A 25574-nucleotide genomic window follows, 5' to 3' on the forward strand; every position below is an offset into this window, starting at 1 on the left:
GGGAGCCAATTCTAGATGGCTGCTGCCAGCCACGGAGTCAGGGAAGCCTCTGGCTGCCTCTGAAACATGAGAAGCAGGACAGGAGGCCCCTCTGGGAAGGCACCAGGCGAGGGTCTTGGCAGCTCTATGGGCAAGAGGGGCCCAGGCCATGTGGGGCAGCAACCCAAGTGTACAGATGAGAGAGTTGCAGAGCAAACAGGCCACTCGGGGCCACGGCTCCTTCCAGTGGGGTGTGGGGGCACCAGGGGGAGAGTTGGTCTCACGGACACAAGCTGCAGCCTGATCCCCAACTGCAGGTGTCCCAAAGAAGAGGGGCCTGGCAAGGCATCTCCTAGTTGTGGATGCTCTCCTCCTGAGCACCGGGCCAGAGGCAGTACTGCGCCCAGCATGGGACCAGGAGGAATGGATCCTGCCTGTAGACAGGGATAGGCAGGAGACAGGATCTAAGCCTCCCAGTAGACCCCACCCCAGAGCCAAGACCCCCAGCCTCCACAAAACTAAGGAGCCCTCACCAGCCCCATGGCTGACAGGGGCTGAACAGGAAGTGACAGAGGCCTGGGGCTCTCCAGAGGCAAGCACCGACCCAGCCCATGACAGGGAGCCAGGTCTGTGTGTGTGATGTGAAATCCATCAGCAGTCCCCCACTGATAGGTCTTTGGCTGCATTCCCTCTAGGTAGCTGTGAAGGGAAATGGCCTGACAGGATGCAAGACAATGGGAGGGCATCCCCAGTGGTCCAGGAGGGCCTGGGCCCCTCACCCTCTAACTGCAGAACTCCCAAACTAAAGATATAGAGAACACTTGGGGGAGGAAAGGGTAGTGGGACAGCACACTTCACGGTGGGCTGCACAGCATGGCCAAGAGCAGTGCAGAACAGCCACCACCCTGATCTGGACACCTGCTGTGCCATAGGTCACAGTACCCAACAGTGTCTCTTGGGTCCAGAAGTCTGTCCCTGCCCTCAGGGAGCTCCCTGGATGGTTCTTAATCAGGGCTCCTTAAACCGGGAGAAAAGAACACACCAACTTCATGTTCATTAACTGCTAAGTGAAAGCAGGCATTCCTTCAACCCTGGGTAGAAGCAGCAAGCCACAGCAGAATTAGCAGCACCTGTGCCCGTCACAACAGGAAATCACGGGCATTTGACTCTCTTACCACTGCTGTCGCCGATGAGACCAAATAGTGTTTACACCCAGCACAACTTAAATTGTAGAGGTTGTGAGATGCACTCCTAGGTCTTGTTATTTAATGGATTAATAAAAAAGTACATGAAAAACTTGTACATGAATGTTCATAGCAGCATTATTCACAAAAGCTAAGAGGTGGAAACAACCCAATCCATCAGCTGTTGAATGGATAAAAAAAATTGTGGTACATCCATATAATGGAATAGTAACTGTCTGGAAAATGCAACAAAGTTCTGACACATGCTGCAACATGGATAAACCCTGAAAACATTATGCTGAGTGAAAGAAGCCAGACACAAAAGGGCAAATATTGTGTGATTCCACTTGTATGAAATGTCCAGAATAGGCAAATTTAGTGGTTTACCTAGGGCTGCAGGGGATGGGGTAATTGGGGTTGATAGCTAAGGGGTCTGGGGTTTCTTTCTGGGTGATGGACATATTCTAAAATTATAGTAATGGTTTTGCCACTCTGTAAACAGACTAAAGCCATTGAATTTTACACTATAAGTGGGTGAAATATATACTGTGTGAATTATAACTCAATAAAGCTATTACCAAAAAAAAAAAGAAAAAAAAGGTATGATGACAATAAAAAAGCATATATACTGATGTATTATAAATATTTTCAATTATTATAGTCTTATCTCAAAAGAATTGGTTTCCTTTGTATTCAACATTGTGCATTAAAAACATTATTTTGATAAGGGGTCCAATGGGCCTCACCAAACTGCCAAGCAGGTAAGGAGAGGGAAAAGGTGAGGGGAGGCAGGTCAGCAAAGGCGTGCGGGAATACAGCTGTATTAACTGCCATGACAGGGAGGATGGGGAGACTTCCTGGAAGAGGGATGATGAAGAGTTGGTCGGGCAAATGGGGTTCCCAGCATTTCAGGCAAAAGCCCAGAGGTCCTCATGGACCCCCACTCTGCCGATGAGCCCACGTGGGCCTGGGCCGTAGGTGCCTCAGCTTCCCCAGCAGTCCTAGCACACCGTTGACTCATATTAGGCGCTGGTTCCCTCACACCCTCAGATTGTTTTTAGGTTCAACTATAGCCAAGCCAAACAGTCCCCTCCTAGACCTGTGACAAGGGCTGTTTCCATGGGCAGTGCTTACATTTGATGGGAATGTATGATCTTTCGGAGCTTTTGTCCCAGGCTCACAGGATGGAAAGGAGGTACAATAACGTGGTTAGAACAAGCAGGAAATGCTGACTGGTCAGGAGGGAACTTAAATGCTGGTCTGGGGTCTGTGCTTCACCCTGCAGGTGAAAGGCAGCTACTGAAAGCACTTAAGGGAGGGCATGGCCAGGTGGAGCTGTGTTTCTTTGGGGTGGCTGGATCAGAGAGGAAGAAACAGGAGGCAGGAGCCAGGGAGGAGACCAGGTAGAGGTTCTGGAGACAGAGAAGGCAGTGGGGGCTGCTGCCCCTCCTGACAACAGCAGCCTGGCTTTCCACTGGGGACTCAGCCTTCCCCAACCAGCTGCCAGAAGTTCAGACATCAGGCTCCACCACTGGAGCCAGGCAGTCATGTGACCAGGCCTGGCCAATCAAAACTCTGTTCCCTGCCCAGCCTCTGTGATTTGCTCAAAGCTTGGCACATGAGCCAGCCTGAGCTAATGAGCAGCAGCCTCAGGACTCTTGCTGAAACTCTAGGGAAAGGCATGCCTCTCTCCGCTGGGGTGGCCCTAGTTGGCCCCAAGTGAGCCAGGTGGCACCAGGTGAGCTGCTGAGGCCAGCCCACAAGGAAGGAAGCACAGCTGAAACAGGACAGGAGGCCTGAGCAGCTGGCCCAGGAGCCATGTAGTCCCTCTTTGGCCCTAGCCAGTTTACACTGGGTTTTCTGTCACTTGCAGTCACAGAAGTCTGGACCTCGGGATGGCCTGAGGGGAAGGATAAGACACCGGCTGCACAGGTGGTAAAAGGACAAGCACGAGGCCCCAGCAGCTTCTCAGTCACACCCTCCAGATTAACAGCCAAAGAAGAAAATACAGGACAGGCTCTCCCCATCTGGGAGAGGAAGGGACATTGCTCCCCCTTCCCTGGCCAGCGGCTCTGGACAACTCTGCACCCACAAAGGCTGCTCCTCCATCCTGCATAGTGCACTCGCTGTACAAGCCTGCGTTTCTTTTCTCAGAGCCTGCCAACCAACAAGACTCTCTTCTCTCATTCCAGACTGGAATCTTTTCCACATCCTGACTAATTGTGTTCAGGTGGGGAGGATGTGGTGGAAGAAATGGGGTGTGTGTTCGTGTGTGTGTGTGTGTGTGTGTTCGTGTGTGTGCTCGTGTGTGTGTGTGTGTGCGCGCGCACACGCGCACACGTCTACCCCCCAGATCTGGAAGCTGCCCCAGGAATGCTGCACTGGCAGGAAAGGATAGAGGACCCTCGGCCTAAGCCTTGTCCTGAGGGGCTCTGGGTGATGTCAGCGGCTCTTGGCCTCTTCCAATAAACATCTGTTCTCCTTATTCTGACCCAGGAATTCCATTTCAGAACAGTCACGGACTCATCTGGCAACAGATCCCAGGCAGTTATGGCCTAGGGCAGACAGGACATCCTACCCTGAGCCTGTGCCCCCTCCCCCAGTCCTGCCTCCCCACTGCCCACACTCACCCCAAGCCTAGCCCACAGAGCACTCAACAGTGATTAATATCTGCACTGTACTTCATACGTTTCCAAGTATTTTCACACTTTGGTTCCTCCTAACAGTGCCATGAGGAAAATATTACCTCGTAGTAACAAGGGTTATTTGCTACTAAGTGCCAGCCATGGGCCTTACTTCACTGAATCCTCACAATAACCCACCAGAGTAGTTACAAAGGAGACTCGGCCAATGAGGGAAGAAGTCAGAAGCAAGCATACTCGATAGAGCAAGACCATGTCTGACATCAGCGCATAGAGCCTTGCATAGAGCTGATAGTCCATAAACTGAAATCACGGAGTGAGGGAGGCAGGAGAAATGACCCGCTCCAAAGCCCATGCAGCGCCGTCTCAACAAGAGAAAATGTCAGGGACTATGCAAGAGATGAACGCAAGTGAAATAGATCCTGGTAATTATAGGGAGCAGTGGAGACTGCAGTACCTGAAACTGTGGGGCCCCTCTAAATACTCTGTCCCTGCTCAATTCCAGCCCTTGGGAACACAGGCTTAGCAGATATCCCATGTTCTCAAGAGAAACTGGAAATCTAGAGCCTTGTGAGAAATTTGTCAAACAGTGGGAAGGCCAAACAAAACTCATCTGTGGGTGGACAGGGCACACGGCCCACTGGTTTGCAAACCCCGCCCTGCACAATGAGAACACTGAAATCCAGAAAATTATTTCACTGGTAAAGGGCAAGGCAGGGACTCAAACAGGGCTGCTAAGTCCAAATTCATGCAGTTTCCACTTATACAACTGGATCTACTTGTCAGCCTTCTCTTGAAAGAGTCTCACTGAACCACAACTCCAGAGGAAATTCAGGACAGTCTTTCAAAGGCAGCAATTTCCTGCCAGCCCTGCAAACAATCCTGTGCACACCCAGGTACACTGCCCCCTGGTTACAGGGGACATCTAACAGGCCACACAGGGCTGAGAGAGGCTCCCTGACCTAAAGGAGAGATCATTCAGTGCCACTCGTCCCCCCCAAAACCACAGCACAGGAGTGTCCAGTGTTCAAAGCTCTACTTGATACAACAGGCCAGGGAAAGATAAGCCATATTACCGTGGGTAAATGAACATGGGAGGTCTACCTAGGTAAAATTTGTCCACTTTGGGTCTACCACCACCAGCATTCACAGAAAGAGAATCAGGCCCTGGTTCTCGACCCCCTTACACAGTGGGCTAGATGAGTCGAATACATGGTTGTAGCTCCATAAAAAATTACTAAAATTTGATTTTATACTCCAACCAACATAATAAGACATAAAATGAATAAACATTGAAAAAGAGGCAAAAATATTGTGAATTGCAAAAGATGACTGTATACTTAGAAAATTCCCCTAAAAAAAATCCACAAAAAAAGGAAAAAAATAATAAGGAAGTTCATAGAAAGGTCTAGATGCAAAATAAATATAGATGCTTGTATATTTCAGAATGCAAACATGGGAAACAGCCAAGCAAGAGATTTATTTTAAAAGGATGTTTTGTGATTATGTGGGTTTCGCATTCATGCCACGATAATAAAAGACCGATTTGCTGAAACACAAGAGAAGATGGGAGCAAAAGATGAGAGGCAGGGGGTGGGGGCGGGCCACAAGGACAGCAATGATGACGCTTGGGGTTGCCAGGTCAACAAGTGTCGTCAAGTGCTTAGAACTGCAGTTCTGCAAATGCATATGTAATTTGTACTAATGTGCCATTTCTAACTGTTTGCTCATTGGGAATGAAGATGTCTGAACTCTGAGAATATCATTAATCTGAAACAAGCAGGTCCCAGGTAATCTGAGTAAATGGCCATGTACTGTACTATAAATTAAAAGTGTTCCTAGATATCTATAATAACTTGCTGTAAAATACAATGGAAAAAAATCCTATTTATAATGGCAATAAAATTCTAAAACTTTTAGTAATAAACTTACTGGGATATCTAGGACATTTGAGTCAATGTTCTTTTTTCCCTGAGAAAATTAAATATGAAGATGTCATTCACCTGTTCAGCAAAGATTGCTGAGGCCCTGCTGCACACTGGGAACTATTTTAGGCATACAATATCAACCAAAATATAGATCCTCCTATGATATTGTTTAAGAATGTAAGAAAAGAAACCCAAAGTCCATTTAGGAAATGGACAAAAACAACCAAAATATTTTTTTAAAAGTCATGATGGTGATACTTGCCCTATCAGATATCAGAACAGATTGTTAAAGCAACAGTAATTAAAGCACCTAGGACTGGTGCAAAAAGAAAAACATAAAGGCCAGAAATAATCCAGATCACCTGCATGAACTTCATAGATGATGGAATCAAAGTCATGAGGAAAAGGTGAATTAATAAATGAATGGTGTCGAGACAACAGAGTGGCAATTTAGAAAAAACAAATACTTAAAACCAACACCTTATACAGTACAGGAAACATATTTAACTTGAATTAAGAGTTAAATATTTAAATTGAACTATTAATTTGAGTTAAATATTTAAAACTCAAATCAGAAAGAAAAAAAAAAACCATGTAATGGAGTATTTTTTTGAAAGACTGATTATTTTACAGCCTGAGTGAACAGAAGAAATCAGCGGAGTGGTCTGGCAGCGCCTGGCAGAAGAAATAAAGCCAGCAAGGCAGAATAAACAGGGAGGCTCTGCAGATATAAATGCACCCAAGGTGACAGAGGGTTAAAAACTAGCCCTAAGGAAGACCAATCAGCTTCAGAGGAGGAAAGGGGAAAGCAACCACCAGTCATCAAAGAAACACAAATTTCAATAACAGGGTTGCCCTGCCATCCACATAATTAACCAAAAGCTATACCCAGGACTGAGGGTCCCAGGCCAGCCCAGCCCCAGTGGCCTCCTTGCAGGCCCGGGAAGCCAGGTCCACAGGAAACCAGGTGGCAGCTGGAGGCTGGCTGGGGGAAGGCTGTGAGGACCCTGCATCCCAGCGGCCAATCAGGATAGGCTGACAAGGAAACAGAGTTGGCCTACGGTCTGCCCACCCCAGTCCTGGGGCATCCACGCCAGCCACCAGAGGCCACAAAGTGACTGCAGCTAATGCTGCCCCAGCCAGAGCCACCCTCAAAGGCCAGCGGCCTCCCTGCAATTGCCCCTTGCTTTGGTTCTTATGCGCAAGACCTGAGGACACGGGAGCTCCTCAAAGACAAGAAGGCAGCAACTCTGGTGACCTTGATGAGGGGGGCAGACACCTGGCACACCTTTCCCCTCCTCTGGGATTGGCCACCCTCCAATTCATCCACTGCCAGATACTAAGCAAAGCCTGGCCTCATTCACCCCTTGCCAGGTGCCCCTGTACAGGACACCACCTGCACAATCTTCAATGGCAGCTGGGGCAGAGAACAGCCTAGTCAGATCAACCTCTCCAGTGAGGATACAGCCATTGAGGGTCAGGGCACCTTGACAGGAAAGACAGTGCCCAAAGGCCAAGCCACCGTATGAAGTGGGGACTACTCTGGCAGGGCAAGGGTGAGGCCTTGACCTTGTTTGCTGGGAAATGCACCAAGAACTCAGCAGCAGGCCAAGGAGAGGAGGAGGAAACCCCTCCGCAGCAATTAACCTTTCTTGTGTGGGTGCTGGGGGGTCACACATGCCTCTGAGGAGGGTGAGGGTTTTATCTGGAGCTCCAGTTGCAGCAGAAAGAGCCCAGGCTCTGGGCTCTGTGTGGCCTGGGGTGGGTCACTCCCCCTCTCTAAGCCCTCATTTCCTCCCAGCACAGTGGGATGACCCCTCGCTGGTTCCCAGAGTGTGCCTGTTGGCAGCGGGGGCTTCTGGGTGATGTCACAGAGGTGATGTGTGAATAGGGAGGTGTGGGCACAGGCCCCAACCCAAGAATGGTCCTTCAGGAGTCCTGACTGATGAGGGACTCTGGGAAAGAAGGGAGGTCAAAGAGAGGGCTGAAGGGGGGAGGGGGCGGGGCGAGAGAAAGAAAGGCAGAGAAAGCAAGGGAAAGAAGTGGGAGGGAGAAAGCGGGAGGGAGGGGTCCCTGAGCCAGGACCTGGAGCTACCCCTACCCCCACCCCCACCCTTGAGCATCGTCTCTGTAGCTGTATTTCGAGGCTATTCTGGAAACACAGGCCTTCTGTCTGTCAGCTGGGGCTGGGCCCTGGCCTGGGACCTCCGCCTTCTCTCCCAGAGCCCCCAGGCTGTGTGCCGGGGCTATCGGATCTGTTTTCACTCACAGCACTTCTGACAACCAATGTGTGGCTTTTTTCCTCACACCAACCCATTCTCCAACTCTCCAGACACCAGCTCGATGTCCTACACTCAATTCAATCCTGACGCTAACTACCCAGGGTTAGCACAGACCTCACAGTTTAAGGTCTCTGTCCCACAGACTGCACCACTTCAGGCGCCAGTCCCAAGTCCTCGCCTCCCATACTTGCGACCAAGTGGCCATAAATCACGGAGTTCCCAGGACTCCCTCCCCACATTTGACAGCTTGCTCCCAGGGTTCAGAGAACTCAGGAAGTCACTTTCCTTACTATTACTGATTTATTGTAAAGGATACAACTCAGGAAGAGCCAAATGGAAGGCATGGGAAGGGGGTGCCCAAGCAGTGCCTCCTTGTCTTCACCACCCCGAAAGCTCGTGGAACTGTAGCTGAGGGAGTTTATGGATGTTCTATTACTCCCCTCCCCAGAGGTTGGGGAGGGTGGGGCTGAAAGTTCCAACCCTCTAGTCATGCCTTAGTCTTTCTCGGCACCAACCCCATCCAGAAGCTGTCCAGGGGCCCCCAGCCAGCAGTCATCTCATTAGCTCATAAAAAGACACTCATCACTCCAGGGATTCCAAGGGTCTCAGAAGCTCTTGCATCAGGAACCTGGGGACTAAGACCAAATATTACAATAAAAGATGCTCCTATCGCCCTTATCACTCAGGAAATTATGAGGGTTTTAGGAGCTCTGAGCCAGGAACCAGGGATGAAGAACAAATATGTATTTATTACATCATGCTATCGCAGGGTCTCAGACAAGACACCCCAGCCGTGACAGACCCATGCTGCTCAAAGGCTCAGGCCTCAGCTCAGGGCTACTGAGCTCAGACCAGTGGCCAGTGGCTAACCTAGGGGCAGGGAGGGAAGGACAGAGGGGAGGATAATAGGAGGGGGCTGGGAGCTTCACAGGGCCTGGGGCCTGGCTGTGGGGCACTGGGGAACACCAAGGAGGATGTCCACACCTGCTACCAGCCTTCCCTGACCAGATCTGCAGGATCAGTGCCCAAAGTCCCCTGAGTTCCAGATACTGTCCTGGAAGTCCACACCCTCTTCTCCTGTCTACTTCCTGTAAGGACCCCTCACCACAGTGGGTGGCCTTTGGGACAGCCATGCAAGGGGGCTGCCCTCTCTCTGTCAGGGATCCAAATCTCCAGATGAGGACCCAAGAGCAGAGAGGGTCAGCAGCCAACACCCCAATGGCAGCTTCCCAGATCCCAGGCCTCCAGGAGGCCTGACTGTCCTGACTGGCCATCACTTCCTCCTACTCCAATCCTCCCATGACATTCCTCTTCACTCAAGCCAGCCACCCTTGCTCCCCTCTGCTCCCTCACTGACACATGCCCCCCTCCCCGTGAGGCATGTGGTGTGGTGACTGGGGAAACAGAGGGTCACAGGCCAGCAAAAGCGAAGCCAGGTCCCACCCAGTTCTGTGAGTCCTCACACGTTTCAGTGGGCGCCCATCCTGCTGTGCATAAGACTCTTCTGTGTGGCTTTCGAGAACTATAGACTCCAGGTCCCATCCAGATCTGATGGATGAGAATCTCTCAGGGTGGGGTCTACGCACAGATGTTGTTCAAAGCTCCCCAAATTCCATACCTATCAGTGGGCAGGAATGGAAAACAACTGTATTCTCTGCAGGACAGCCCACAGATTTCTTCTAAGGAGGGAAGTGTCTCTGGAAAAATAACTTCTAGAAGCACATGGGATAAAAGGTAACAGTGGCCAGTACCAACACCTCAGAGGGGAAGGCAAAGTCTTGTATAAGTCACAAAAGGAGGATTGAAGGGGTTTTCTCCGGAGAAACTGGAGAGAGGGAGGGAGACACCACTGGGTGGAAGAGAACCCGGCAAATCAAGGTGGAAATCGCCCCCTCTCCCTTGGCCTGAAGGGCTTTCCAAGAACTGGACCCAGTTCCCCCAGAAGCCACCTGCATGGCCGGGAGAGGCAATCTCCACCTTTTTCAAAGCTGCCCACGCCCCACACATGCTTCCCATGAGTGCGTTCTGACAGCCGGAAATGGGGACTGGGTGTCATTTCTGGGCCAGCAAAGTGGGCAAGTGAGGAGAGTCGGCAGCAGCCCTGAGGCTGCAAACACAAGCCCCCAGAACTGCACTGCCTCTGGCTTCATGTATGTGTGTGTTTGGGGGTGGAGGGGGGCTACGGTGTTAAGACATTTTATCTAGATTTCAGCTCCGTTGCTGATAAAAATGGGATCTTAGAACACTAGAATTCAGAGGATATTGCCATCACATGAAATCCATCTTAATCCACAAGCAAACATTATATTAAGCAGAGAAATGCCAGGGGCGTTCCCATTAAAGCCAGGCACAGGGGAGGATGCACGTAGCCACTGCTGTTACTTAACATCACCCTGAAGGTTCTAGAAGATGCAGATTGGAAATGAGGACCCAAAATTATCATCATTTACAGAGAGTACAACAGTATACCTAGAAAACTCAAGGGAATCCACAAAGATCTATTAGAATTAACAAGTACAATCAAACCACTTGATAAAGATAATTATATAAAAATCAAGAGCCTTCCTGTATACCATTGATAATTCATAAAGGAAGAAAGAAAAAAAAATTCCTTGAAACACCATATTTTAAAAAGTGGGTGACCTGTATAAAAAACATGTAATACTTTACCAATTAACATCAATGCAGAATTAAATAAATCAAAAAATATACCATGTTCTTAACTGTAAATTATGTCAATTCCTCCTTTAAGTTTCTAAGTTTAATATACTGTCAGTCAAATTCACAAGAGATTTTTGAATCTGACAAAACAATTCTAAAATTCATTTGAAAGAATAAACAGATGTGACCAGCCAAGAAAATTTTGCAAAAGAATAATAGCAAAGGGAAAAGTATCCAGCCAGATGTTCCCAAGCAGCACCGTCCAAAAGAAATATAATGCCAGCTTCATATGTAACTACGTTTAAAAATAATAATAAAAAGACACAGGTGAAATTAATTTCATTAATATATTTTATTTAACCCAATATATCCAAAATATTATCATTCCAACCTATAATCAAAACTTTAAAATTATCTATTAAATATTTTGCAATCTTTTTTTTTTTTTGCACTGTCTTTGAAATCCAGGTTGTGTTTTTTTTTTTTTTTTTTTTTTTATTTATTTTTTTTTTAATTTTATTTTGTCGATATACATTGTAGCTGATTATTGCTTCCCATCACCAAAACCTCCCTCCCTTCTCCCTCCCCCCCTCCCCCCCGACAATGTCCTTTCTGTTTGCTTGTTGTATCAACTTCAAATAATTGTGGTTGTTATATCTTCTTCCCCCCCCCCCCGGTTTGTGTGTGTGTGTGTATGTATGTGTGTGAATTTATATATTAATTTTTAGCTCCCTCCAATAAGTGAGAACATGTGGTATTTCTCTTTCTGTGCCTGACTTGTTTCACTTAATATAATTCTCTCAAGGTCCATCCATGTTGTTGCAAATGGCAGTATTTCATTCGTTTTTATAGCTGAGTAGTATTCCATTGTGTAGATGTACCACATTTTCCGTATCCACTCATCTGATGATGGGCATTTGGGCTGGTTCCAACTCTTGGCTATTGTAAAGAGTGCTGCGATGAACATTGGGGAACAGGTATACCTTCGACTTGATGATTTCCATTCCTCTGGGTATATTCCCAACAGTGGGATGGCTGGGTCGTATGGTAGATCTATTTGCAATTGTTTAAGGAACCTCCATACCATTTTCCATAGAGGCTGCACCATTTTGCAGTCCCACCAACAATGTATGAGAGTTCCTTTTTCTCCGCAGCCTCGCCAGCATTTATCGTTCAGAGTCTTTTGGATTTTAGCCATCCTAACTGGGGTTAGATGGTACAGGTTGTGTTTTATACTTAGCACACCTCTCAATTCAGATCAGCCACATTTCAAGGGCTCAACGGTCTCACGTGGCTTTTAACTACCGTATAAGACAGCATGGCTTCCAAGTATCTAATATTCCAGATATCAGAGCATTCAAGCTCGTGTAATAAACCCAGTTTAGTACTAGTACAAGAAAAGACTGACAGAAAAATAGAAATTTGACTGCTTAACCTGAGGTTTCATTTGCAACCAGCCAGAGATGGTATGTGGAATAACCCATAAAGAAAAAAAAAAAAAATATATATATATATATACACACACACATATACGTATATATATATACTAATATGTTCACAGCTCTTGAGCCGCTTTTTATCGTACCTCCAGAAGCTCTGTCCCAATCAGACTGGCCCCTCCTCAGCCTTAGATAAACCTTGCATGAAACACAAATATACCTTATTTTCCATGTGGTCCCAATCCCTGCTTACAAGGAAGAAATACTCAAGTTCAAAGAGGAATCCTTGAAAAATCTGCTCATATGGCTGGAGAGGGGGGGACACTGGTCCCCCCCAGCACAAACAGCCCAGCCTCTGCTACTGACCAGCCTCCCCAGCATGGCATTTGCATGCCGGCTGTCAGACAGGGCCTCGAAATTGTTTGTTCCATCATCATCATCACTATCATCATCATCGAACCACATTTTCGGACTCTTAAGACAAACGTTTTTCACATTTACCAACTGCGAACTCAGGATGAAATTGGTGAGTTTTATCACCACAGGATGGTTGCACTGCCTGGCATGTGCTGACTTGGCTGTGGCATTTCACACTGCCATCGCATCACTTGAGGTGTGTGTGTCGAGACCCTTGCCACTCAAAATGTCTTTGAAAAATCACACTGTGATGGCAAAAAGTTATGGTGTCCACAGAAAGGCATGGAGATAGCAGAGCATAGCTGGGGATCAGTGAGGCACATACATATCCCTGGAGAAATGACCACTACACTCCATCCTTCAGCAAAGATAGGAAGACACGCAGAATTGCACAAAACCGGGCTACATTTGCTCACTGTGAGATGTGCAAAACGACAGCAAGGTGGGCGAAATGACCCACTCGTTGGTGTGAGGAGGTCAATGAGAGCAGCAAGGGGCTGCAGCAGCCGTCTACACCTAGAGGGGACTGTGTATAAGGCTCCATGTTGCAGTTTAAATGGGAGTGTCTCCTCTTGCTCAGTGGTATATAAAGTAATGGTGTGTCCTGTAATTGATGGCATCTCAGATCCAATGAAATGCAGAAACAGCCAGTGTTTCCCAAACCCCAGGGCTAAATGCTCACCGTGCACCCCTTCTTCCAGTGCCCAGTGAGGTGAGGGTTGGCAAAATCCCCCTTTTGCAATCTAAGGAACTGAGGTTCACAGCGTGATGGTCCTGGTCCAGCTGCACAGCTGTGCGGGGCAAAGCAAACCATATGACCCACAGCAGCTTCCAGCCCACACTAAGCTCACTGCTTCCTGGTGTTACCCACTGAAATGCGAGGGTGGGGTGGGGGCATCACAGAGCTTCTTGGCAGTGCCCAGGCCTTGATTCTGGACACCAGGGCTTCCTTTGCCTCAGTGCGAAAGTTGTGTGCCCCACTCCACAGGCCCTGGGGTCAACATGCAGGCTAACTGAAATTCATGGATGAGCCCAAGGAATCAGCTCCAGGCTCAATAATAACTTCTCCATATTAATGGCAGCACTGCAGACTTGGTGGACAGCTGACATTTAATATGAAACATATGCAGCAGAGCGAAAGGTTCCTACCTGGGTCCTCTCATTCCAGAGCACTCACCAGTGGGAAGGAGCCAAGATTTGAGGGACTGTGGTTTTCCCCTCCCCTCAGTACCTCCACCCCACCTTGGGCCCCTCCCCTACAGGAAACCCTGCCAAGAATACACACATGCATACACACACATTCATACGGACATGCTCACTCAAGTGTGCATACGTATACCCCTACAGATGCCCACATGCACATGCATACCCACGCTCACACATACACACACACACTCACTCAGATGCACGTCACATGTAGACAGACTCATATGCACACACTCATAGATATGCATGCACACGTGCATGTCCACATGCACACTTATGTGCATACACACTCCTACAGATAATACATGCATGCACACACACATGCACACACTTCCACACACACTCCCCACGCATAAGCACACAAACATGCACACACACATGCACACACATTCACATACAGCCAGAAGCCTGCTGTATTCTGGCAGCAACACAGGGACCCCCAAGGCTGCCCAAGCCAGAGAGGGAGGTAGAGGTAACAAAGGACATGTCCACCTGTCCACACAGACCCAGGGTCTCAGGAGGGGGTCCCATTCGCACTTGCCCCTATGGATCTTTAGAGAAGGGAGAAACCTAAGCCACAGCTCAGGCCACCATGAAGTAAAGCCAGCCTTGATGCTAAGTGGATGTACCTTAGGGTCCTGAGGCATGTCCCTGGGGCTCAGGGCCGATGAGTTCCCTGCTGACTCCTCTGGTCACACCAGATGCAGGACTTGTGATCCTGGCCTTCTCCACCTACAGGTGACTCCCAATGAGGCCTTTACTCACTCACTCATCACTCACTAAGTGCTGGGGACAGGGCGGCCAGGGCTAGCTGTTGAGAAGGAGGAACCTGAAACCTGCCAACACCTGAATGAGCAGCATCATTACACTCAGCAACCAATGCCAGAAACACATACATGGCCACACAATGAAGTGCAGGGTGGGGGCAGCAACTTGACCTAGGAAAGCCCAGGAAGAGCTGGGCTCCCTAAGCGCAGGCTCAGAAAGGAGTGACTGACCGTGGCCTGCATGTTGGACAGGTGGCTGGCTCCACTATGCCCCTCCCTCAAGGCTTCCAAGGACAGAGACCACCCCACACGGAGAGAGTCCCACAGATCTGAGTAACTCCCCAAGCCTCAGTATCCTCACCTGTAAAACAGGAATGACAATGGCTAGCTCAGAGAAATAGTGCAGGGACTGGGTATGATGCCCCAAGCAGAGGTAGATGGTGTAGATGCTGATCCTCAGAACCCCTCCTAAGGCTGACTACCTCCTCCTGAGGGACAGCGCCACAGCTGCTGCGGTTTCTGAAGTGTCTCCTATACAGGACCCTCAGCTCAGGCCAAGCAGCGGGGGGACAGGAATGCTCCATCTTCCCAGGGGTGGACACTGAGGTAGACACTGGTGGTCTGCCTCCCAGCAGCCCTTGCTCCTGCCATTACTACTTCAGGCGACGGGCTGAGCATGTGACTTGGGCCAGAGCCAATCAGCATATTGTACTGCTAGGCCACGGTGCCTAGTTATGGAAAAGTCCCATGACCTAAGCCAGCCCAATCAGAATGACATTTAGCACCACATACTGCACATAGGTATTGCTAGTCAACACTGTACCCACAGATAGGTACAACCATCTGTCTCAATTAAAAAAAAAAAAAAAGCCAGAATGACAGCGCTACAATGGAGTCTCCAGAAAATAGCCTCCTTCCCTTTTTCACCAAGCTGTCCCTGGGGGCGTGTGAGGGGTGTGGGAGCAGTTACAGCCACTGGTCCTTCAGGGAACACAGTCGCACAGGAGAGGAAAAACTGCACAAGTGGGGTTCGAGAGATACCCATAAATTACCCCTACCCAACCCCATGAGTCCTCAGATGCCATTGGCCGAAGCCAGATGAGTCTGGGTTATGGATCATGGATGCCCCTACGGCATTGAGGGGCCAGCACAAGGCGAGCAGGGGGCCCATACTCTGCCACATTGAGCAGAAATCCCCAGCGCCATTGGAGGAAGAGCCCCTAGGGAAGCCCTTTCCCTCGCACCAAACAGCCCCAGTGAGAAGTGATGGTGAGAAGAGAAGTGGCAGTTGTAGATGCTGCAGAAGGGGCCAAGGGGGTGGCTGTGGTGAAGAAAGGCTGAATTCTCATCAAGTTCCCCAGGACAGGACAGCCCCTGCCTGCCGAGTTGCCCCTGCAGGGATCTCAGGCCTAGCCAACGACCCTGCTGCCAGCCCAGTCCTAACACTTCTACATCTGCCTGTCAGGTGATCTAGGACCCACACAGGGTCTTCACACTGAACTTGTTTGCCTGCACGATGTCAACAGAATCGGAAAAATGACACAGAAATGCAGCTTCTTTGAAGAAATACGGGAGGGTCTGGCAGCAAGGAACCCAGGCTCCCAAGGGGGTGCAATCTATCAAGGGAGATAGGGCACGGGCTTGCCAGGGTCCCCATTCTCCCTGTCTTCTCACTTGTGTCTGATTCCACCTGGCCCCTAAGGCACCTGAATTTGCAACTCCAGCTTTGGAGTTGTCCTGGAAGGGTCCTAGAAATGGCTGACTATAGCCACTTTCTGCCTGAACAAAATGAAGTTCAGTGGGAGGGAGGAGATGGTTTGTCCAACACTTCCCCATAGGCATGGGGGAAGGGGCTTTCCTTTCTTACTTAGTTTGATTTAAACCAGGGGATCTGAACTCAGGTTTCATGAACCCCAAGTGGGGGAAATCAGGAAAACCCCTCAAAACCTTATGTTTGCACAAGTGCTTTCGTGTGGGAAGAGGCAGAAATTTTGGCCATTCTCCAAGGGGGCCTGCCCCATGGAATGTAGACACCCTGGGGTTGGCAGTAGAGCAGACCAGGTAGGAAAGGTGGGCCAGCCCTGGATGCTGGGGGCACAGGGTTTCCAGGGCAAGTCCCACAAACTTCCCTGACCAGCTTCTGGCCCCGACTTCCCGGGCACTGTCATTTCACAGCTCCCAGTAGGACTCCACCCAGGCTGGAGCTGGAACCTGAGGATGTAGCCAGAGACACCCATGCTATAAATCACCAAGAAGCATGAGTGCAACGTGGCGTATGTATATCTAGAGTGGCTTCCTGGATGAAGTGCCACTTGGCTGAGACCTACAGAGTAAGGCAGATAAGTGGGGGGGGATAAGAGTGGTCCAGGCAAAGGCATAGCCTGTGCAAAGGCCCTGAGTGGCCAGTGTTGGAGGAATTAAAAGTTCAATGTAGCTGGAGCGCAGGCACAAGGGAGACACAGTGACAGATGAGGCCAGAGGTCCCCGGACCAGGTCATGGGGGATGTGGGGGGTTTGAATGCCAGGCCAGTCCAGTGGGTTTGTATTTTTTTAAAAAGACCAATAAGAGCCACTAAAAGGTCTTAAGCAAAGAACTGACATGATTTGATGTGTGGTTTATAAAAATCACTCTGGCTGCTGTGTAGAGAAAGGGCTGCTCGGGAGAGAACAGTTAGGAGTAACTGAGGAGCACAGAAGCAAATGACTGGGCTTGGAGGCAGGTGGTGGAGAGATGGAACCTGGGATGAAGTCTGCAGATCTCTAGGATGGTGGCTGGCAGGGTGTGGGGATCCTGGGATTCCTGCCCAGGGGAAGGGTGGGGTCTGAAGGAGCACGGGGAGAGCCATGTTCCACTTTAGGAGTACGAGGCTGTCCCAGGGAGGAATCCTAGAGGCAGCTGGGCAAACAAGTCTGGAGCCCAGGAGGAGATGTGAGCTGCACACGGGGCCTGGGCCTGAGTGGAGAGTGGCAGAACCATTTTCATCTGCCCTATACACTCGTCCTGCCCCTCGCTTGTATGACAGACCCCTCTCCATTCCAGAGTTTGGGGGTCTGACCCTTACCCTCAGCATCAAAGGTGGGCAAGAGACTCGTGCCAGGCCCACATCACAGTGACTGGTTTAAAGATGGGTCTGTAACCCAAGCAGGGCCATTCATATCCCTCCCCAGGACTCTGGCGGGTATCATGCAAAAAGGAGTGCTTTCCATTTCGGAGGGATTGCCCCCTCAGAAGACAAGTTAGGCCTGGAGCTGCTGGCAGCCCCCACCTGTGGGGGCCATTTTGAAATGAACACAGAGAGTGGCAGAGCTGAGAGACAGAGAGCATGTTCTGAGCCCCTGGATCCAGCCGTGCCTGAAGCTCACATGCCTCAGGATCCCCAGATAACTGGGTCCATAATTTCCCTTGTTTGTTTCATCCAATGTGAGCTGGTTTTCTGTCACTAAAACTGAGTGAATCTTAGGAAAGTAATAAGCTGTGGAGGAGGCTGAGACCACTAAGGTGGCTGTGTGGATTGCTAACACCAGGAGCCAAGCAGGTGTTTGTGCTCTGACCTGAGGACCCCAACACCTAAGGAACCCGGAAATTCCTGATCCCTTCTTTGGTGTTCCTGACACTCTCTCATTGCTCTCCAGGCAGTTCCAATGCAGGGTGGCAGGAAGGAAGACTCTACGAGGAGCAGCTGCAAATCCCAGGCCCCCTCACTCCCCAGCCTACAATCCCACAGTCCACCCATACCTGCCTGCCCCACTCTAGCACCTGAGCTAGCGGGAGATCAGCACGTAGCCTTGAAGGCAGCAGCCCTATTGGAAAATGAAACTCATCTCAGTCTTTTAGGCCAGTTTATGACTTCTCTCTGTGGCCTTTAGTGACTCAATGCCCATTAAGATTGGACAGAGCAGATGCCTGGCCAGGATGGCAGCCTAGCTGGGGATTCCCCAGCTCAAGAGATAGCACCCCTGGCTTCCTTCTTGCCATGAGACCTGGGGCCTCTCTGAATCTTGGCCATAGAAGGGGGAATCTGCCTCATGGGGTCATGCAGTCTTGATACATCTCTTCTCTCAGGCCCCAGGATTGGACCAAGCTTTGGAGGTCAGACCTTTCCCACTGTCCAGCGTGTGGAGGCTTCCACCCTGCCCACCAAGAGATGCCAGGCCAGAGAGGTCCCCAGGGCTGCATCGAGTAGGAAGGAGGAGGTAGGGCAGGGTTCCTTCCATCCTACTGGAGTTGCCACTGCTCACCTATGAGTAGTCAGGCTACTCGCAAGGAGCTGCAGCCCAGAGAAGGTCACTGATAGTCAGTGAGCCACTCAGCCACTCAGCCACCAGGCCTGGCCCCAGCTCCCACTCATTCACAGTGATGACAGTCAACACCCCCAACTGAGAAGGTCTCCAGGAGTCAAAATAGGAATGATAGGGAATGTTTTAAAGAAATGCAGTTCTTTTTTATTCTTTCTGTTGGCATATATATATATATATATATAAAAAAAAAAAAAAGCCAATAAAGTGTAGTGAGCGTGGCCTTAGAATCAGACTGATATGCAATCAAATACTGGCTGCGAAGCTTGAAGCAAGCTATCTCGGTTTTGGCACCTCGGTTTATTCATCTGTAGAATAGGAATGATATCAGGACATGCTCCACAGGGTGTTGTGGGGATTAAACAAGGCAATGTGGCATAAGGTGCTCAGCAGAGACCCTGGCACAGAGGAGGGACACAGTAAATTATCACTTATTGTTGTTACTTTTTATGCCAACAACTTTTTTACTCGGTTTTTCAACGAGCACGCAAAAATGATGTGAAATTAGCACACCTATCATGTGGCCCAAGAGATATTAGAAGACTCTTCTGTAGCAATGTGATATGCAAGAATACTTCAGTAAGCATTTTTTTCTCATGCATTTGAAAAGGCAAATTTTAACCCCTCCCTGTGAATATAATGAACAACTTCTGTCTAATCCTAGCTATAAAAGGACGGTATCTCTACATTTATCAGCCTCTCCGGAAATAAGGTGCACATGTCTTATGAAGCATGTCCTTATGTGGCATTTCTTGAGTCTGCACCTCTACCTGATTCCCAATTTCTGGCAATATTTCTGGCTCTCATGAGAGCATCTGACCCAGCATAGCCACAGTGATAGAAAGAACTCAGATAGAATTATCAGAAGAAGATATCAGCCTGGCACTGCAAGGGCCCCTTGAGTCACCACAGAGAGGCTACATCTGAGAACAAAGCCGACACACAGAAGGTGGAGGCAAGAGGCAGAAAGCGTCTTGACAGGAGCACCTGGATCTAGCCATGCCTGAAGACTTATCATTATGTGAGCTGATAACTTCCTCCTTCTGTTTAAACTAATTTAACTCAAGTTTTCTGTCACTTGTAACTGAACAGATCATGACTGATATAGTGACATAAGAGTCCCCTTGTACAAATAGATTAGGAGAATGCTGTCTATAGTAAACAAAGTTACTTTGGCCTTCCTTGAAAATGGAGAGACACACTCAGATGTCTTCAGGACCAGGCAAGCAGATAAGCATATGTGTATCTCAGGCCAGGAGCAGAACAATAGGCCGGTAGGGGCCTGTGGCTCTTGGAACAGACATGTTTCACCTACGAGTCTAAATGTAAGTGGTGAGTCCATGGCTGCCTGCTGTAACCCTGAATGTTCACTCTGTTCCATGGTCTCTCCACACATTTGCCTGGGAGGCTAGTACCACATGTTCTGCAAAGAAAGGGTTCTGTGGTCCTGTCTGTGGGAAGTGCTGGTTCACAGAGTTCAAAAGACTTCTTTATTACAGAACTTCTCAGAGATCCTGATAGACCCCCTTGAATTTCCTAGAGTGAATGCACTTGCGGGGTTTACCACAATGGTTCATCCACTGAACCCCATTTGCTTAGAGCAACTTGTAGTGCAGTCTTGCAGAACATTCTTGGAGAAATAGGACTACAGAGTCTTGCTTCTTAAAGGGTGGTCCAAGGACCAGCAACATCAGCCTGGGAGCTTATTAGAAATGCAAAACCTTGGGCCCCACCCCAGACATGCTGAATCTGAATTTGCATTCTAACAAGATCCCTGGAGATCTGCATGCACACGACAGCCTGACACACCTGCTTTGGTGTATTTCGCTACCTATCAAGAAAGAGCAGAAGCTGCAGAGGAAGGGGCTCTGTGTAGTGTAGTGGTTAAGGGCATGGGCTGTGGGTGGATTAGATGCATTTATTCACATAAGGCCCATTGAGAGGGAGTGTACAAGAATTATTTACTCCTATTGTGATATCTCAGTATCCTCCACCCACCCAGACTCGGGAGTACCATGGCAAGAAGGGGCTAGACAGAACCAGGCCAGACTCCCACCATCACTGGCTATGTGGCCTAGAGCCAGTTAGTCAACTTCCCAGGCCCCAGTGCTCCACCCGTAAAGCAGGGATGAGATATCTCCCCTACGCATTGCTGTGAGGACCAGAGGTGCCATGTGGGAAGTCCCAGATCCTTAGCAAGTGGGCCTATCGTGGAAGCACAGAGGGATTTAAAGGGTTAAGGAATTAATGGTGTAAAATCAGAATAGACATATACACCAAAAAAAGAAAGAAAAGAAAAGGAATAATGATGCCGTCCCACTGTCTCAGGCCATTATTCACTGACAAACTTCAAGGCCACTCAGGCAGGCCCAGGCCCCTCTTCCAACTCTAATATTGTCTCCAGCTCTGTCTTGTATCTTTGCCCATGTATGTGTCATATGACATCTCAGCACTCTGGTCCTGCTCAGGCCAATTCACACCTGTGAGGACCAGAGTTCCTCACATGCTCCTCCCCCTGACCAATTGCCAACCTGCATCTTTCCCAGTTGTCAACACATTCTGAGCCCCCAGGAGCATACCCTCAACATCCTGGCCAGGGTGCCCCTCAGCCCATCAGCTATCCTGAGGACGTGATTCCCTGGGTGGGTACTAGGCCTGCCATGTATTTGATCAGTACAGAGGGTAAACACATTAGAAGTGCTAGCTGAACAAATGAATCACCAAACAGATGAATGAATGATACAGTGACAAAACCTCTACGAAATGCTCTCCATCAGGAATTAATTAGTACACAGGAATTGGCCCACCAACAGACTGTATTCACATTAACCCCCCACCTCACCTCCCCCTTGGTTCCCAGCAATGACTTCCTTTCACTTAGGAAATTCACCTCCAACATAAAATGAGACATACCAATGAGGCCCAGGATGTCCCCAGAGAAAACGGGGAATATAAAGGGCTGTACCATTTTAACTCAACTCCTCCAACGACATTTACAGTTGTTTGCAATATGCCTGGGTTCTAACTAAATCCAGCCAAAGGCAGTGATTTTCCAAAGCAACAAGTGACATTTCCTGTGTCTCCATAAAAAGAATACCAGCGGTTGTGGGGCTCTGGTGTAATTGCCGGCTCTGCAGATGGCAGGACGAGCCCCAGCTGCCTGAGGACGGGTGTGCTCAGGGGCCAGCAGAGCTGGGAGAGCAGCCACTCGGGAGCAGGAGTGCCCTGAGCAGCAATTAGAGCGGAACCCACGGTGGGCGGCTTCAGATGTCTGGCCAGCACAGCCGGCCTGCCCCACCGCACACCCAATCCAAAATAGAAAACTGCAGTGGCTTCTGCCGTGTGCCAGGTCCCCGGGCAGCAGGACAGAGCACCGCCAATGTCAGCCTCCTCCCTGAGCATTGATCCAGGCTTCCTCCAATGCGCCCTTGTGCCGAGTACAGTCCCTCTGGGCCACATAAGCAGAACTTCCTAGGGCTCCAGTCACACTGGGTGGCCCAGAACGTCCCAAAAGGGACCCCTCACACACATACCTCTCTCCTGTACTTCAGAGGCTGCCCCCAAAAGATCAAGCAGCTCATGGGCACAAAAGCCTTCATTTCCAAATGCTCCCCTTGGCTCAAAATAGAGGGAGAAAACCGACTTTTCAACCAGTTGGAGTTCAACAGGAAAGCACATAAAAATCAGTGGCTCCCTGTCAGCCAAGATGTGGGGGGCTAACTGGGCATTTCAGAACTGCTGCCTGCTCCCTGGGCTGGCATCACCTGCACACACAGACACAAGAAGACTGACTTCCACCACACACATCACACATGCTGAAAGCACAGGGACCCACACTCAACAGACACTCTGATACGTGTAGGAGCAGAAACCCATAGATACATATGTGCACAAGAGACAAATGGCACATTCACATGTTCACACAGGTGCACAGGCACCAAGATACAAGTACACACCAACGTTCCAAAGCACATGTGCAAATGCACACATTCACAGAGATACACATGTATACATTGGCCACACCTGGATGCAAAACGTAGACACGGGAGGGCAGGCAGAAGGGCGATGCATGCTCTGCCACTTGATAAGTGCTTTGGAGACCTTGGCCCTCCCCCTGCATAAATCACCCCCTTCTCAGACCAATCAAAATAACTTGCCTTCCAGCCAGCCCCTTCAGTCCGTGTCCTGTAGGTTTCTACCCAAGCACTGGGAGGGCAAAGAAGGTCCTCAGCGCAGGCCTTGCCCTCCCAAGGAAGTCCCAGGTAACCCGTTTCCAAAGCCCAGGTAAGGGCAGTGGACAGAAAGGAGGGAGAGAAGTGCGTACTCACCAGCCCATCGCAGTTGCTGAGCGCTACGGAGGAGGCTTCAGCTAGGCCGGCCACGTCACCGACGTAAAGGCAGGTCCCAAGCAGGGGCTCCACGCGGGTGGCGCCCGTCTCACCCTGCCACTCCACAGTGGCCCCGGGCGCCACGAGGCGGACGTTGGGCCGCAGCCGCAGGTGCAGGTCTCGGCCGAAGACTGTGACATTGTAGAAAAGGCGGCCGCCAGGGTCCTCCTCGCTGCCTCCGGGTAAGCCCGGGGTCCGGACCGGGGCGGCCCTTCGGGCTCGGACCCCCGCCCCAGCAGTCGCCGCCGACACCACGTGGGACACCAGGCGGCCCTGGGCGTCAGTGCGCACCGGCACCGCCAGGATGCGCCCAGCTCCGTGCCCCGGGGCCCCGCCTGCAACGGGAAGGGGCGTTAGACCGGCCGAGACCCGGCAGCCCCAGAGCCCCTCCGCCGAGCACCGTATCCCCCAGTCCCTGCCCCACTGCGAATGGTAGGAGCATTCTTCCAGGCAACCCCCAGAAGCTAGCCTGCACCTCCCCGGCTTTTTTGCAACCGGGAAGGGGAGTTAACAGGGCCACCACTCCGGAGCCCAGCCACCCCCCTGGACCCTGCCAGTCAAGCGCTTTGCGCTCTGCCCTGTTCCATATTAGAGCTCCAGGCACCTCGCAGTTCCCCACAGGACGACCCTGTCAGAGCGCCCTCGGCCCCTTGAACCTGCCATCCTTGGTAGGACGTGGGACTGCTCGGAAGCCATTCCTGGTTGGCCCCTACTCCTGCACCTCGACCCCTCGGCGGCCACTGCCGCCCGAGTGCCCTCACCGCTGGCCTCCGGAGCGGCGAGGGCTCGGCTTCCCCGAGCACCGGCGACCTGCGCTCCGTGTCCAGCTCCCGGTCAGCCCGCTGCCGGTCCCCTCTCCCCGCGCGCCCAAGGACGGGGGGGTGGAGCAGTGTCCCTCCGATCTCCGGGATCCCCTCCTGGGCGCCCCGACCAATCCTCAGGCCCAGCGCGGCGCGCTCAGCACCCGGCTCCTCCCGCGCGTCCCCGGACGCGAGCCCCGGCGCCGCCTCGCCCTGGCTCCCCCGGACGCGCTGGGGCTGGCTCTGCGCTCTCTGCCGCGGGCTTTCCTGGCCTTCAGTCTCCCCGCTCTGCGTTTCGGGAGCCGAGAGTGCTCCGAGGCTCTCCCGGCCCGAGGCGCCTGGGTGCGCCGCGGGGCGCCCCTGTGCGACCAACCCGGCCCCGAAGTTGGCCAACTTGGCCCCGGGCAGGGCGCACGGAGTTTGCCCAAGTGGAGCCGGACGACGCCTGGGGAGTGGGCGGCGGGGCATGCGGGGCGGGGCCGGACCAACGGGGTCTCGGAGCTTGGAGGCCGGGCCGCACCTACCCGGGGGGTCGGCGGCTGCGCCGAGCAGGGCGTTCGCGGGCGGCGGCGGCAGCAGGAGCGGCGGCAGCAGCAGCAGCAGCAGCACGGGGCAGAGTAGGCGGCGAGCGGCTCCCGCCGGCGGATCCATGGTAGCCGGACCGCAGCCGGAGCCCCGCACTCGCAGCGGGCGCGAAACTTCCCCGCGCGCCGCCCAGCCCACATCTGGGGGCAGCTGGAGCCGCCCGCAGCTGCAGCACCGCAGGGCGCGGGGCGGAGGAGGAGAGGCGCGGAGAAGAGGGAGGGGAGCGCAGAGGGAAGGCGGGGAGAGGGAAGGAGCGAGCGAGGAAGGCGGGAGGGAGGGAGAAGGCGAGCGAGAGGGAGGGCGGGGACGGCGGGCGCCTCAGCCTGCGGTGACCCGGCGCTTCTTGGCGCGGCCGCCGCCGCCGCCTCCCGCTCCCCTCCTCGCGCCGCCGCCGCCGCCGCCGCCGCCGCCGCCGCCGCGGCTCCCGGCTCGCAGCGAAGCAGAGACGCCCCGAGGCGGCGACAGAGCCCCTCCGCCGGCCACCCTCGGCGCGCCCCGCGCCCTCGCGGCACACAACCTCGGAGGAGCGGCGCCTGCCGGAGCATCCCGACCCAGAGAGCCCTCGGGGCGCCTAGGTCCCACCCGTCGGCTCTGGGGCTCGAGGGGCCGCCTCACCCTTTCTCTGTGCCCTGGGGTAGAATAGCGCGCCAGAGTGGAACGGGAGGGGAGCTGGGGGCTGACTACTGGGTCCGGGATGCTGAGCCAGGCCTCATGCCCACATGGAAGCCCAAAGGCTGGAAGATAGTCACAGTAAGGTGCACTCCCGAACTACACAGAGATCAACTTTTGCCCTTACTGAGAGACAGGAGGTTCCCTTGGTTATTAACTTCTCCACCTGAGGTCCCTGTCCCCGCCCCCGCCACCACCCCCATCAGCCTCCCCATCCCTTCATTGCAGCCTCTGAGCACAGCCTCTTCCTGCCAGTCCTGGGCCCTCTTCCCTCACAGAACACACTCAAGTTCCTGCCCTCACCTGTCCTCAGTCCCACCTGGGTATTTTA

The 25574-nt window shown here is 51.6% G+C and overlaps 1 protein-coding gene across 1 annotated transcript in view; it reads right to left on the reverse strand.

Annotated features, from left to right (window-relative positions):
- ADAMTS2 (ADAM metallopeptidase with thrombospondin type 1 motif 2) overlaps positions 1–24640 on the reverse strand; it is a 213909-nt gene extending 189269 nt beyond the window's left edge. The window contains exons 1-2 of the mRNA XM_063086488.1: positions 24514–24640; positions 23130–23524 (exon numbers count right to left, since the gene is read on the reverse strand). Coding sequence (XP_062942558.1) covers positions 23130–23524; positions 24514–24640 — 522 coding nt within the window. The remainder of the gene's footprint in view (positions 1–23129; positions 23525–24513) is intronic.
- Positions 24641–25574: the final 934 nt, after the last annotated feature.

Source organism: Cynocephalus volans, chromosome 2 (assembly GCF_027409185.1).
Source record: "Cynocephalus volans isolate mCynVol1 chromosome 2, mCynVol1.pri, whole genome shotgun sequence".
NCBI lineage: Eukaryota > Metazoa > Chordata > Mammalia > Dermoptera > Cynocephalidae > Cynocephalus > Cynocephalus volans.